The sequence below is a fragment of the Hippocampus guttulatus genome, chromosome 2 (genome assembly GCF_054856545.1).
Source record: "Hippocampus guttulatus isolate MCC_2025c chromosome 2, RoL_Hgut_1.0, whole genome shotgun sequence".
NCBI classification, from domain to species: Eukaryota; Metazoa; Chordata; class Actinopteri; order Syngnathiformes; family Syngnathidae; genus Hippocampus; species Hippocampus guttulatus.
Genome location: NC_141262.1, coordinates 9,367,310 through 9,379,958, shown reverse-complemented (window position 1 = coordinate 9,379,958; position 12,649 = coordinate 9,367,310). Strand labels below are relative to the sequence as shown.

The 12,649-nt window shown below is 39.5% G+C and overlaps 2 protein-coding genes across 4 annotated transcripts; one reads left to right on the top strand and one right to left on the bottom strand.

The window, feature by feature from the left end:
• Nucleotides 1-4,224: 4,224 nt before the first annotated feature.
• mcts1 (MCTS1 re-initiation and release factor) lies at nucleotides 4,225-9,044 on the top strand. Its single transcript, XM_086134954.1, has 6 exons — nucleotides 4,225-4,414; nucleotides 4,658-4,810; nucleotides 4,888-4,985; nucleotides 6,807-6,940; nucleotides 8,690-8,757; nucleotides 8,826-9,044. Exons 1-6 carry the CDS (start codon nucleotides 4,404-4,406, stop codon nucleotides 8,905-8,907), a joined length of 546 nt encoding a protein of 181 aa, XP_085991080.1. The 5' UTR covers nucleotides 4,225-4,403; the 3' UTR covers nucleotides 8,908-9,044.
• Nucleotides 9,045-9,339: 295 nt separating this feature from the next.
• On the bottom strand, nucleotides 9,340-12,543 carry c1galt1c1 (C1GALT1-specific chaperone 1). Of its 3 annotated transcripts, none has more exons than XM_086134896.1 (2): nucleotides 12,376-12,543; nucleotides 9,340-11,132 (listed from the first exon to the last, which is right to left on the bottom strand). In XM_086134896.1, exon 2 carries the CDS (start codon nucleotides 11,120-11,122, stop codon nucleotides 10,166-10,168), a length of 957 nt encoding a protein of 318 aa, XP_085991022.1. In that variant the 5' UTR covers nucleotides 11,123-11,132; nucleotides 12,376-12,543; the 3' UTR covers nucleotides 9,340-10,165. The 3 variants fall into 3 exon arrangements, with proteins under 3 accessions (XP_085991022.1, XP_085991011.1, XP_085991033.1); XM_086134885.1 differs by lacking the exon at nucleotides 12,376-12,543 and adding an exon at nucleotides 11,740-12,243; XM_086134907.1 differs by lacking the exon at nucleotides 12,376-12,543 and adding an exon at nucleotides 11,561-11,722.
• Between the last annotated feature and the right edge of the window lie 106 nt (nucleotides 12,544-12,649).

The window sequence follows — 12,649 nt, the reverse complement described above, 5'->3', positions numbered from 1 at the left end:
GAGACAACCAGCCAGCGCGCGTGAGAGAGCCAGGAGGCAGCCAGCCACCGAGCGTGAGGGAGTCGGCGATGACCGCAAGGGAGCCAGCGACCACGAGGGACCCAGGAGACGTCCAGCCAGCGACCGCGAGGGAGCCAGCGACAACAGCGAGGGAGCCAGCGATGACGGCGAGAGAGCGAGCGACGACAGCGAGGGAACCAACGACGACCGCGAGGGAGCGGGAAATTCACATCCCAAAAACATGGACTTCCAACCCTTTGAAGATACTGACTATAAGCCATTCGATCCCGAGAACAATTTGGACCCGGACAATAACTTCTTCAAGAACAAACAAAGGGTAACAAACTCTGACTATTACTTGGATGAACAATTCAACACTAATATAAAATTGGAAAATGCGCTTTCAGTAATACACTTAAACAGTAGAAGTCTCTATAAAAACTTCACAAAAATCAAATAATACCTGACTAAATTCAATAAATTTAAAATAATTGCCATATCAGAAACTTGGCTTGATGAAGATAAAACAAGTGAAATGGAAATAGGTTATGAAATGTTTGCAACTAATAGGGAAAACAAAAAAGGAGGGGGGGGGGGTTGCAATATATGTAGACAAAGCACTTAAATGCAGTAAAATCGAGAGATTGAAAAAACACAATAGAAAACCTAATGGAATGTCTAACCATTAAAATACATTATAAAAAGGCGTCAAATATCATCATAAGTTGCATCTATAGGACACCAGGATCATGTATTGCCACATTCAATAAAAAACTAACAGATATGGTCAGTTACTACAACGATAAGAAAACACGAATAATATGTGGTGACTTTAACATTGACTTATTAAACCCAAATGGACACAAAAAAACAACTGACTTCATAAATACTATGTACAGGAAAAATCGACTGAATAAATAATGTATCCAAAACAAATAAGAAAATAATTGTCACAAAGAAAATAGTTGTCACAAAACGCTTTCTGACTTTCGGGTTGAGTGAACGCTGGCGCGTTTTGGCTGCCGCTGCTCAACCCGTATTGTTTTGTTTTTTGTTATTGTAAAGTGTCCTTGGGTGTCTTAAAAGGCGCTTATAAATAAAATGTATTATTATATTATTATTATTACAGCAACAGCCTTTTCCCAGTAATCCTGAAACCTAGCAGAATAACAGTTGACACGGCCACATTAATAGATAACATATTTATAAATAAGATTGATCATAAAATGGAAAGTGGACTTCTCATTAATGACATAAGTGACCACCTACCTGTCTTGGCAGTTTTTCATAATTATTTTGATAGAAAAGCTAAGTCAACAACTCACATAACAGAAATAAGACTAAGAACCCAATGCTCCATCGATGCTTTTAAGCAAGACCTAGAAAAACAAAACGGAACCGAGGTCTACTCAAACGAAGACCCAAATACAGCGTTTGAAGTATTTCAGTCTACCATAATCTCCTTATATGATCAACATTTTCCATTAACTAAAGTCTCCAAAAAGTATAAAGACCCAAGTAAGCCATGGATAACGAAAGGCATAGAAAACGCATGTAAAAAGAAAAACAATTTATATAAATTGTTTTTAAAATTGAGAACTGAAGAAGCAGAAAAAAATATAAGACCTATAAAAATAAACTAGTAAATATTATAAGAACCAGTAAAAGAGATCATTATCATGCACTATTAGAGCAGAATAAAAGTAACACACAAGAAATATGGAAAATACTTAACCAAAAACTTTTAAAAATAAAAAGTCAACTGATTGCTTTAATATTGATCTGACAATAATAAAGCAGATTATAGAATATGTAGTGCGACCTTTCACGCACATATGCAACCTGTCATTCAAAGCTGGTATCTTTCCATCAAAAATGAAAATTGCTAAAGTTATTCCAATCTGTAAAAGTGGAGAAAGACATCGGTTTACAAATTATAGACCAATATCACTACTACCACAATTCTCAAAAATATTAGAAAAACTATTTTCTCGCAGACTTGATAGCTTTATACAAAAGCATGCGCTGTTAAGTGAGAATCAATATGGCTTCAGGGAAAAACGGACCACCTCAATGGCAGTTATGGAGTTTGTGGAAGCAATAGCCACTAATATAGACAACAAAGAATTTACTGTTGGGGTTTTCCTAGATCTAAAAAAAGCTTTTGACACAATAGATCACAATATATTATTGAAAAAACTAGAAAGATATGGCATTAGAGGTGTAGCTTATAAATGGATCAAAAGTTATCTAGAAAACAGATATCAGTACGTGCAGCTCAACAATAAAAAAACGAATCACCTGAAAATCACTCATGGAGTTCCTCAGGGGTCAGTGCTTGGTCCAAAACTATTCATCTTATATATAAATGATATCTGCAAGGTCTCAAAACAATTTAAATGTGTCCTATTTGCCGATGATACAACTTTTTACTGTTCTGGAATAAATCTGAAACAGCTCCTGACAACCGTAGAAAACGAATTAAACAAATTAAAATACTGGTTCGACAGAAATAAATTGTCACTTAACCTGAAAAAAATCGAAGTTAATTGTTTTTGGCACAAGACCAATCAAACACCAAGCTAAAATTATGGTAAACTCAATTGAGATAGAAAGAGCGTATGAAACCAAGTTTCTCGGATTAGTAATAGACTCAAAACTATGTTGGAAGCCACATATCGATAACGTAAAAAGAAAAATAGCCAAAACCGTAGGGATCCTCTACAAAACCAAGGAAGTGCTAAATAAGAGATCTTTGTACACATTATACTCTTCATTATTATTACCATATATGACCTACTGTGTGGAAATATGGGGAAATGCCTGCAAAACAAACACACTCCCTATTCTAAAACTACAAAAAAAGCAATTCGAATTATTACTAGATCAACATATACGGAACCCACAAATCCACTATTTATCAAATTAAATATGATGAAATTTTATGACCTGGTAGACTTTAAAATCACCCAATTAATGTACAAAGCACACAATAACCTGCTCTGCCAAAACATTCTGAAGTTTTTCGAAATTCGAGAAAGCAGCTATGATTTAAGAGGTACCAACTTATTCAAAAAACTCAAAACAAGAACAAACATCAAGCAAAGAAGTGTATCTATCAAAGGTGTTAATCTGTGGAATAATTTCGAAACGGACCTGAAAATGAGTAAATCGCTTGCTGAGTTCAAAAACAAATTGAAAAAAATAGTACAAACAACCTACATTAATCAGAGTTAAAATGATAAATTCTAAACATTAAATATAATGATAAATCAGAACTAAGTTGATAAATAGAGAAAAGTATTGAAATATCCTTTATGAATACAAGAGAAAATTGACACAAGAGTGCCAGGGTGTGGATGTATATAATCCCGATACAAACCAAAAGTTGTAAAAATATCACGGTTAAGGGTAAAGTATGAGCCTTAATGGAGACTTCTTTCTTCTTACTTTCTTTCTTTTCTGATTGATATAAAAATGATTTATTAGATATAAACACATAACGGGGTAGGACTAGATAATTTTTTTACTTCTTCCTACTCCCTTGAACATAATAACTTTGTTGAATGAAGACTGATTTCTTACTTTTTTACTATTTTATTTACCTTATTTTCTGTCAAATTATTACTGTATATGTTTTATGTTCAATAAACAAACCAAACCAATATCTCCATTATTTATGTAAGTTGAGGGGTTCGTTGTTTTTCAGTGGATGGCTCTTCTTTACGAATGACAAAAGGAGAGCTGGAATCCTTTAATGCAGTTTATAAAAAGGAGAAAGAAAAAAAACCATCTGCACTTCCGAACGGATGAACGAAAACACAACACCCTTTCAGTCACGAAAACACGTCCTGCTTCTCTTTAGCCAATCAGACGCAAGCAACATAAGAATGTTTCAACAATTATTAAACAGAATATAATTTAGATAACTATAACATAAAAGAATATAATGCTCAAATATAAAATGAAAATAATTTAACATAAGCTTACATTTATTTGAATATGTGGATTTGAATATTGTGTATTGATAGCATGTGTTTTGGAGCTGTCAAAAATAAACGTCATGAAAATAGGTTGAGAAAAATGAACGATTTATTCTCAATGTTTATTCATTGCCTTTGACGGGTATTCGACTCTGATAATATAGCCGCCACGGCGGAACGGTGGTTAGCCGGGTTGTTACACCCCGTGCTGGCCTCTGTATGTGTGGAACTGTCGTAAAAATCATCTCAATCGTTGCACTGCTTTCCGGCCGTTGCAAAATAAGCGTGCAAGTACCTCAACTTGACGTTTTGTGGACTATGTTGTTGCCTCTTCGCGTTTTAAATACCACATCTGCTACAGTGATTGGAAAGTAAGGGTTTGAAGTACTGAGGAAACGCAAAGAACGACGATAAACGAAGATGTTTAAAAAGTACGTACCTATTTTTATACCGCTGCTAACGTTAACGACCTAGCTAATGATTAGGTAGGTCTTGTTGAATGTCGGTCTTAAACATTGTCGTAGCCTTCCTATTATATTTGGAAAAAGGCCGTTTTGATGAAGCTACAAGAGTCTTGTAGGCTAAACGATATATTATGTTACTATCCACGATTGCTGTATTCGTGTCTTGTGCTCATTTATTACTGAAACTCTTCTTGTGATCCCCCATTTTAGATTTGACGAGAAGGAGAACGTATCAAACTGTATACAGTTAAAGACATCCGTCATCAAAGGGATAAAGAGTCAGCTATTGGACCAGTTCCCTGACATCGAGTCATGGCTCAATCACATCATGCCAAAGAAAGACCCTGTCAAAATAGTGCGATGGTACTATTTTTCTCATTTACAACCATTTAACTCTGAGCACTGAATCTGACAACTCCTCTCTGTTACTCACCTTTCAGTCATGAACACATTGAAATCTTGACCGTGAACGGAGAGTTGCTCTTCTTCAGACAGCGGGAAGGCCCCTTTTATCCCACCCTCAGACTGTTGCATAAATGTAAGACTTTTATTTATATACTTTTATATGTTTGTAAACAATTGGGGGGGGGACCTCAAAGTACTGATGGAAAGTTTTATCTCACTGCTCTTTAAGAGCATGCTATAACACGTAACCAGTAGCTGGCACATCTTTATTTCCTGCTAAGAAACGGATAACAAGAATGGAATCAGTTTGACCAAAAAGGAGGAAGGCAATCACAGAGTCAATCGAACATATCCAAAGATATGGTGCTGCATTACACGTTACACAAGCAGCAATGTTGCAAACTTTCGGCTTGAGGTATGTGCGTACAAACCAACAGTATTTTGCAGAGGTCACATTGCCTCACCTGTGTAACTTGATGTTAGAGGACAGTGAGAGCTGTAAGAGCGCAGTGTGAGCCATGCAATTTGACTGTTCATTTTATGATGTTAGATCATTGAGCATTTAAAATGTGAAATTAAGGACTTTTTTTTTTTTTGGAGGAAACATCTTTTTTTGTTTTACAAAAAGAGAAAGAAAATAACTGGAAAATAGTCTCTTGTAACGTTTGTTTGTTATCAGGGGAAATAAAACAAATCTCAGGAGGGGCAAAAAGCACACAATACCTTGCAAAAGTATTAGCCCCTCTTGTATTTTTGGACATTTTGCCATATTTAAGTGCTTCAAACAGATAATTTTTTTGTTTTTGTGTGAAGAATCAACATTAGGTGGGATAAACTGACGACAATGACAACTGACAACTGACTTATTTGCGCGGTGCAAATAAGGAAGGGAATATTGTTTAGTGGCCTACGTTGGCAATGTACCAAAAAAACAAAACAAAAAAAAAACACTACAGGCAGAAAAGGAGGCCAAAAAGAAAGCGGTTGGATTTGAAAGGAGGAGTAACTAAATAAAAATTTATGATGCTACGACGGCAACCTATCGAGTGTGTCTGCTCCGCCTCTGAAGGCTGTGTGCTCACACAGAGGGATACAAAAATCGCTAAATTTCCTTGTCCTCAAAATATGCGTATGGATGTTTTAAAGCTGCTGTACATTTGCACACTTTTTCCTGTCAACTTTTTCTTTTGAGAGGATTAATTACTTAACGCAGGACATTGTATACAAATCTTTCAAGCCCTGTTTTGTGCGTACACTGCGGTGATAAGTCCGGCCACTTTAACACGTGTGCACTTTTTTTTTCAATAGTTACACATTTTGCACAGGACGTTATGTACGCATCTTTCAGACCCCATTTTGTGCATATGTAACGCTGATCAGTGAGACCCCAGGTGCAATAATACTTTTCATAAAACTTTTTAGGTTGTGCTATGCCTCATGGCTCGTCAACCTGGCTGTGGCAGGCAGTGCCATGGTTATCGAGCGTGGGCTTTGGCCTCTCTCCAACCATCAGTCACTCATTAGTCAGGCAGCCGTATTTACTTTCATCGTCCTCACTGAGCAAATAAAGTAATTTGTCAACATGTTGGCAAACGAGCCCTTCATTTGAATGGCTTTTGGGTGAAGATGCGAATCAATTCAGTGCTGTTCGTTTTGTTTATCTGTTTTGTTTTTTTGTTGCCAATTTGGTATGCAAATTGGCCATGCTGTTGTATGTGTCACATGTGTGCTGCATGAGTCTGAATGATATGGCAAGCCTTTTAAACCTGGACTCAATGCGAGTTGGTGTTAAAGTATTTACTAGGCCGCCCAAAATGTGAACATCTCACTAGTTGTTGACTTGTACTGTGGTAGCTGAAAAGGTCCTGTACAATAATTTCATGAAAAGAGTGAGAACCCTGATAATGTAGTAAATTCATTTCTGGTAACATCAAGTCTTCTTATTTCCTCACAGATCCATTCATTCTTCCTCACCAGCAAGTAGACAAAGGTGCCATCAAATTTGTCCTAAGTGGTGCCAACATAATGTGTCCTGGACTGACGTCACCAGGTGCCAAACTCTACCCAGCTGATTCGGACACAGTAGTTGTATCCTTCTTATCTGTTGTTGGTTTGCATGATGTTGCCAAACCTTTCAGCACCTTACAAGTTACATTAATATTTTGCTATAAGAGCTGACGTAGTGGCTGGGAGCATTTATTTACTCAACAGCACCAGGTGTCTATTAAGGGAGGAGGTTTTGTACATATACTGTTGTCACAACACCAAAATTAGGACTTCGATGGTATGACTGCATAAAATAATTTTGGAGCGATACTGCAGCAAAAAAACTAAAACGTCAGAAGTGGTGGGATATTCTGTTCTATTGACTTTTTGCTGTGCAGGTACTGATTTAGACTACCGGTATTGTTTATTGAGCCTTAATTAAAACCTTTTAGACTGCTGTTACAGTAGATGCAAATGCTAATTCATCAAATCTATGCCTGCCTACCAAACCTTATTTTCAGTCACGCTGTGATTGGCTGTTGAAGATAAGACTGGCCATCGATCAAACAAAAATGACGTCACTGTTTCTTTATATTTTTAATGCCTCAGTGATAAGCAACTCAAAACACAGAAAACAAAAATAGCTTCTATGATGAAATAAAATAATTAAAATGTTACTTTTAGAAATCCGTGCCTCAACTGGGGGGCCACAAGCATCTTGGTGGGCAGGCACAGAGAGACATACAACACAGCCAGCTTTCTGTCTGGATTGAATTGTTTTCAACTGTTAAAGTGTCAACCAAGATAGCATTTAGCTGTCAACACAACCACCGTTGGTCACCAGACTGACTGGCGAAGTGTACATTTTTTTGGACGGAGGACCAGCGCTTCTCTTGGCTGCTTGAAGCAAAGTGAAGTCACTCTCTCCCACACACTGGGCGTGTTTCTGTCAGTCGTTAGTGAAATGGGTGTCTCTCGGTACTTTGTTCTCCGACTGTACACTATGTGGCGGTATTGATATAAAAATAGTGCTGAGATGAAAAAGGAAGGAAAAGAGTTCTGTAATGGCCACTAAGTGAGTTGTACAAGTTAGTGTTGTCCTGTTGATAGCCTGTTAAGAAAATACGGTGTTTGGCTACACTCTGTCCTTGTTATTTTGCCTCCCGACACCATACACGTAACTCTGTTAGGAATGATCGAAGGGATGGGCAAAAACCCCTTTACACCCATGCTTTGTCTGGTCTTAAAAAACAAAAACACTTCTCATCCTCCATCTCCAAAATTGGCTTCTGTCCCAGCGATGGAATGCTCATCTCTGGTGTTTATTGTAGAAAGTTGTGTACTCTTTGTTTCAGGTGTCACTTTTTTAGAGTAAACCTCAAATGGGAGCAGTAGCTTAATGTGTATTCCATTTCCAGAGTTGCTTCAGGTGTTGTCCCACAGGGATTTCGCCATAGTTATGCGCAGCCAGAGCCTGAATGAAATATGCTGCAGCCTATACAAGTGCACTTATCCGGCTTTTGTTCTTTCCACAAGCAAATACGCAACACTTTTCAAAGGACTGATAAAGCTCGAAGCAAGCACACTTATCTTCTTTTTGAAGAACTGTTCGCCCTTCTGCCAAACTGCACACAAGTACCAGGACTGAAAACGTCTACGACAGTATTGTTTCGTTTTGATGGCGACTTCAATTTTACTTGACATAAATTCTCACATTGTTTCTTCCAAAGAAGTACAAATATGCCTCCCTCCTTAAAAAAGTCCAATCAGTCAAAGGTGTACCTTTAAAAAAAAATCACATGTGAAGTGACATTTTTTGCAGCATATGTTGTCCTTAACAAGAAGTTGTAGGCCATTATGGCAGAGGGCAAACAGCATGCACTGTGCGTTGGCGTCATGAAGCTGTCTGCAGAGAGCATGTAAGATTAAAAATGCATTAATCGGTGTTGTAGACTGAGTCACGACAATCATTTGTCTTTTTGTACAGAGAAAAAGTCAACAAGGGCATTGGCATCGAGAATGTTCACTATCTGAACGACGGACTGTGGCACATGAAGACGTATAAATAACAGAAGAAACGCCCAACCTCCCTGCCAAAATGTATCTGTAGTGCTCTTGAAGCAGATGTTTACGCTGACTTATGGCTTTGTACCAATTCACCACCGATGTGCACCAATTAAAAGAAACGTATCTCCATTTGAATGAATGCTTGTCTCTTTGTTCAAACTGCACCTGGTTAATGTCAAACAGGATGTTTGCACAATGACTGAGGCGTGATCCAACCCTGCCAACAAGCCCAATGATTTGTCAATTGCATGAACATGTTCCTAAAGACTCTGTAAAAGTGAATTGAGTAATGTGTTCCTAAATACTTTGTACTTTTAAAGGTAAATGCTGAAAACGTGCCAAGACTGACAACTCGGGAGTACTGAACTGTAGAGATAGTGTGTTTGTCACCACTTCAGTTTTTTTCTTTTTTGAATCATTCATATTTGACAAGGTTGTTACAAAATGTACATTGTTTATTTGGACTTCAAGATTAAATTCAGCTCGGAAGTAACACTAAACATGAACACCTTTAATTCAGGGATGGTAAAATGGCCACCGTAGTGTTGACAAAATGAACCGTCTTAATCATTAACAGGACATGGGGCCTATTTCCACTTATTTTTCATTTTAATCACATTTGTCAAGTGCAAGTAGTTATTAATGGATCATTCAACACACACTCACCCAAATTCAGGCTTGAATTGGTGCAGTGAACCTTCAAGCTTTCACCTGTTGGGCCATTACATTTTTTGCACAAACTCCTCTGGAATAAAACACACATGATCAAACAAACGTAGGTTGAATATATAAATATTTTTTTCAAAATGCATGGCCGACTGGATCAAATGCCATCGGTTCCTTAGTCCTGCTCCCGAAGCCCGTTTTTTTTTTTTTTCCTTTCAGCGTACCCGTCTTTAAATTGTAAAATTAGAGCAGACATGAAATGGGATTTGCAAAGTGTCTGCATTTAGTGTGTTCATGTAATGCAGCTTCAGGACAGCACAAAGACAGAATCTGATTTTTAAAAAAAGAAGCTATCGGATGTTTCCGGGAACCTATCTCACATTAACTCAGTTCCCAGCTTTGCCTTCAAAGGACAGTTAGTGAGCATCGGACGTTTATTTTTTTTTTTTTTTAAATCAACGCCACAGGAACAAGGTGAAAAGTGCAAAATTTACAAAACTTGTAAAAACTGGATTTCCGCCAGTGAGGATCCCGATCGAAAACATCTTCATGCTCAAACAGCTCGTACAAAAAGGCCTGGCGCAGCCTGTGATCCTAGTCATTGTCCGAACCTTCTGGCGGGTCAAACATGAGCAAGTCGTGGAAATCGTGGCCATATGGACGAAGCCGGTAGACGCCATACATCATCACCTGCATCTGGTTGGGAGTCATGCCGTTGAATGTGACGGCAAAGTCGGAGCAGCAGCTCTCCACCACATTTTTTGGGTTGTTTTTCATACTTTCCTTGATCAGAGCATCGAGGCTCTTCCCGTTGAACAGGCCCATGCCGCGCGCGTCCTCGCCGTTCTCAGCGAACACGCCTGTGTACTTGAGACACATGGCCAGCTGTTTGTCTTCGCTAAGCTTCCACAGGCGGTTCACTCGTATGGGACACTTGTTCTTGTCGTCCAGCACGCACACAAACCTTTTCAGAGCCTCGTAGCTGAGGACGATGCCGCTCTCGTACGTGACATACTCCAGCTCCCCGGACTTCAAGGCGTTGCCCATGTAGAAGGGCTCACTGGGATCCTTGGTGAGCAGCAGGTACTTGAGGTTTTCGATGATGGCAAAGGTCATGGGCTGTGCCACGAAGAACCAGCGCAGGTCCCCAGCGTTCTCGTAAGCATGCTTTAGAGCTTTACACAACCTCGCCCAACCATCTCTCTCCTGCAGGTCAACTGCCTCGAGGGCCTTGGATGACTCTGAGGTGTAAAACACGGCTTTGTCGCAGTGTTTGCTCCAGGTGCCCACGGCAGCGGCCCAGTAGACCAGAATCTTTGGCTGGACCATGATGACGCAATAGACGCGGACTTGATCTCTTAACTCCTGCGTCTGCGATTCCGAGAGCTGCTTCAGGTTATCGTTACTCTGCGCCTGGACATGGTGGTGTTGGTGAAGGTCCTCAGAGACAGATTTGGTATTTGGGCTGAAACTCCCCAGGAGCGAGAGCAACAGGTAGAAGACTCCTCCCAGGGCCACCCCCTTGACGAAAGAGCCTCCTTCGGACCACATCTTGAAAGGACTGTGAATGAAGAACAAGAAAACTCAGAGGGCTTATTGGAATTTCACATATTGTTCATTTAACAGGTTAAGTTGGTCGAAGCGACTTTATAAAGCAGATTTTATATCTTGAAGAAGCTGCTACACAACCACTGTTACGCCAAGATACATTCAAGTATGGACGTAGATGTTCACTGGAGTCAGACACTGTCAATGTTACAATTAGCCACCGTTAATGTTTACGTTTGAAGACATTTCTTTAAGATAAGAAAACCTGTATTAGTCTCGCAGTGGAGAAATTCCTGATTCACAGCAGCAAAGTTATGAAAGGAAGAAGTAGAACAACAAAATATAGGAGCTGCTGGAAAGGCAGCCACTCACGCGGCGCCATTTTGAAGTCAAAATAACACAACACAACACATAGGACACAGACAGCCGTGCAATCTTCACCACTTTTCTGCATACACTTTGTCTGAAGCAGTTATAGATGAAAGAGGAGAGGTTCAAAGTGTCCTTTCACCAGTGGATCAGACGTCATGCTGAAAATGTGCACACGTCTGCTACAAGCTAAGTTTTTGAAAGCAAACACGAAGCTGTAGCGTCCATTGACGAAAAAGAGATGGGCTCACATCTCCTGTCCCATGTAAATCCACTTCAATTCCAAGCCGCGACTCCCAGTTCCACATCCACATCGGCACTCCGCACTAACGCTCCTTTCTTCTCATCGTCGGCTCCTCAAGCCTTACATCCATCCAGCCGCAGACCGTTCAACAGCACCGATCTCTCCGCTGAACAAAGTGGGGCTGTGAAAAATGCTGCCCATAACAGGCGCAAGACACAAGCGCCCTGGGACTGTCCAGCAACGGCAGTCAAATGGCGCCGACATTCCTCCCAGGCAACAACAGTGCTGGTATACCCATCCTGCCGAGAAGGCGCAACCACCAAGCACAGTCTCCTCCTTGATGAATGTCGTGGCCAAAAAATGCTGAAAAAAGTCCACATCAGGTCCACACGACGTAACAACAAACACAAAGTGACAAAACAAACCAAAAAAACAACAAAAAAAGCAAGGCTCATGAGAGCACTTGCCGACGGCTGCCTACTCGGGCGCCATCTTGACTTCAAAGCTATATTTTATATTTATATTCAATAAATATAAATATAAAAAATATATATAAATATTATTTATATAGATTCTATAACTTCCCGTAGCCGGGAAGCTAACAGCTAGCAGAATATTATCATAAACAATTTGGCTGACTTACGATCAGTCGTCCAGTAAGGGTGACGACGTGGCTTTTCCTGGCGCTGTTCTGTTCAGGCAGTCTATCAACTCTCACTTGTCCAGTTTGGCGAGATTAACAACAAGAGAAAGGAATGTTGCGCTCACTTGGCGATTTATACGGACAGCTCACATTTTACCTTGACTCTCGGGTCACGTGTGCTTGTTTTTTTATTTAATAACTTTATTGAGAACTATACACAAACAATACAGAATGTAAGGAAACGCACGCTTGCTTAGTGCTGCATTCCATGAAT

Bases quoted from the DNA above. Each gene is read 5' to 3' on its own strand.
- mcts1 (XM_086134954.1), top strand. The intron at 4,811-4,887 runs GTACTATTTTTC...CTCACCTTTCAG, and splicing joins CCTGTCAAAATAGTGCGATG to TCATGAACACATTGAAATCT. The intron at 8,758-8,825 runs GTAAGATTAAAA...CTTTTTGTACAG, and splicing joins AAGCTGTCTGCAGAGAGCAT to AGAAAAAGTCAACAAGGGCA.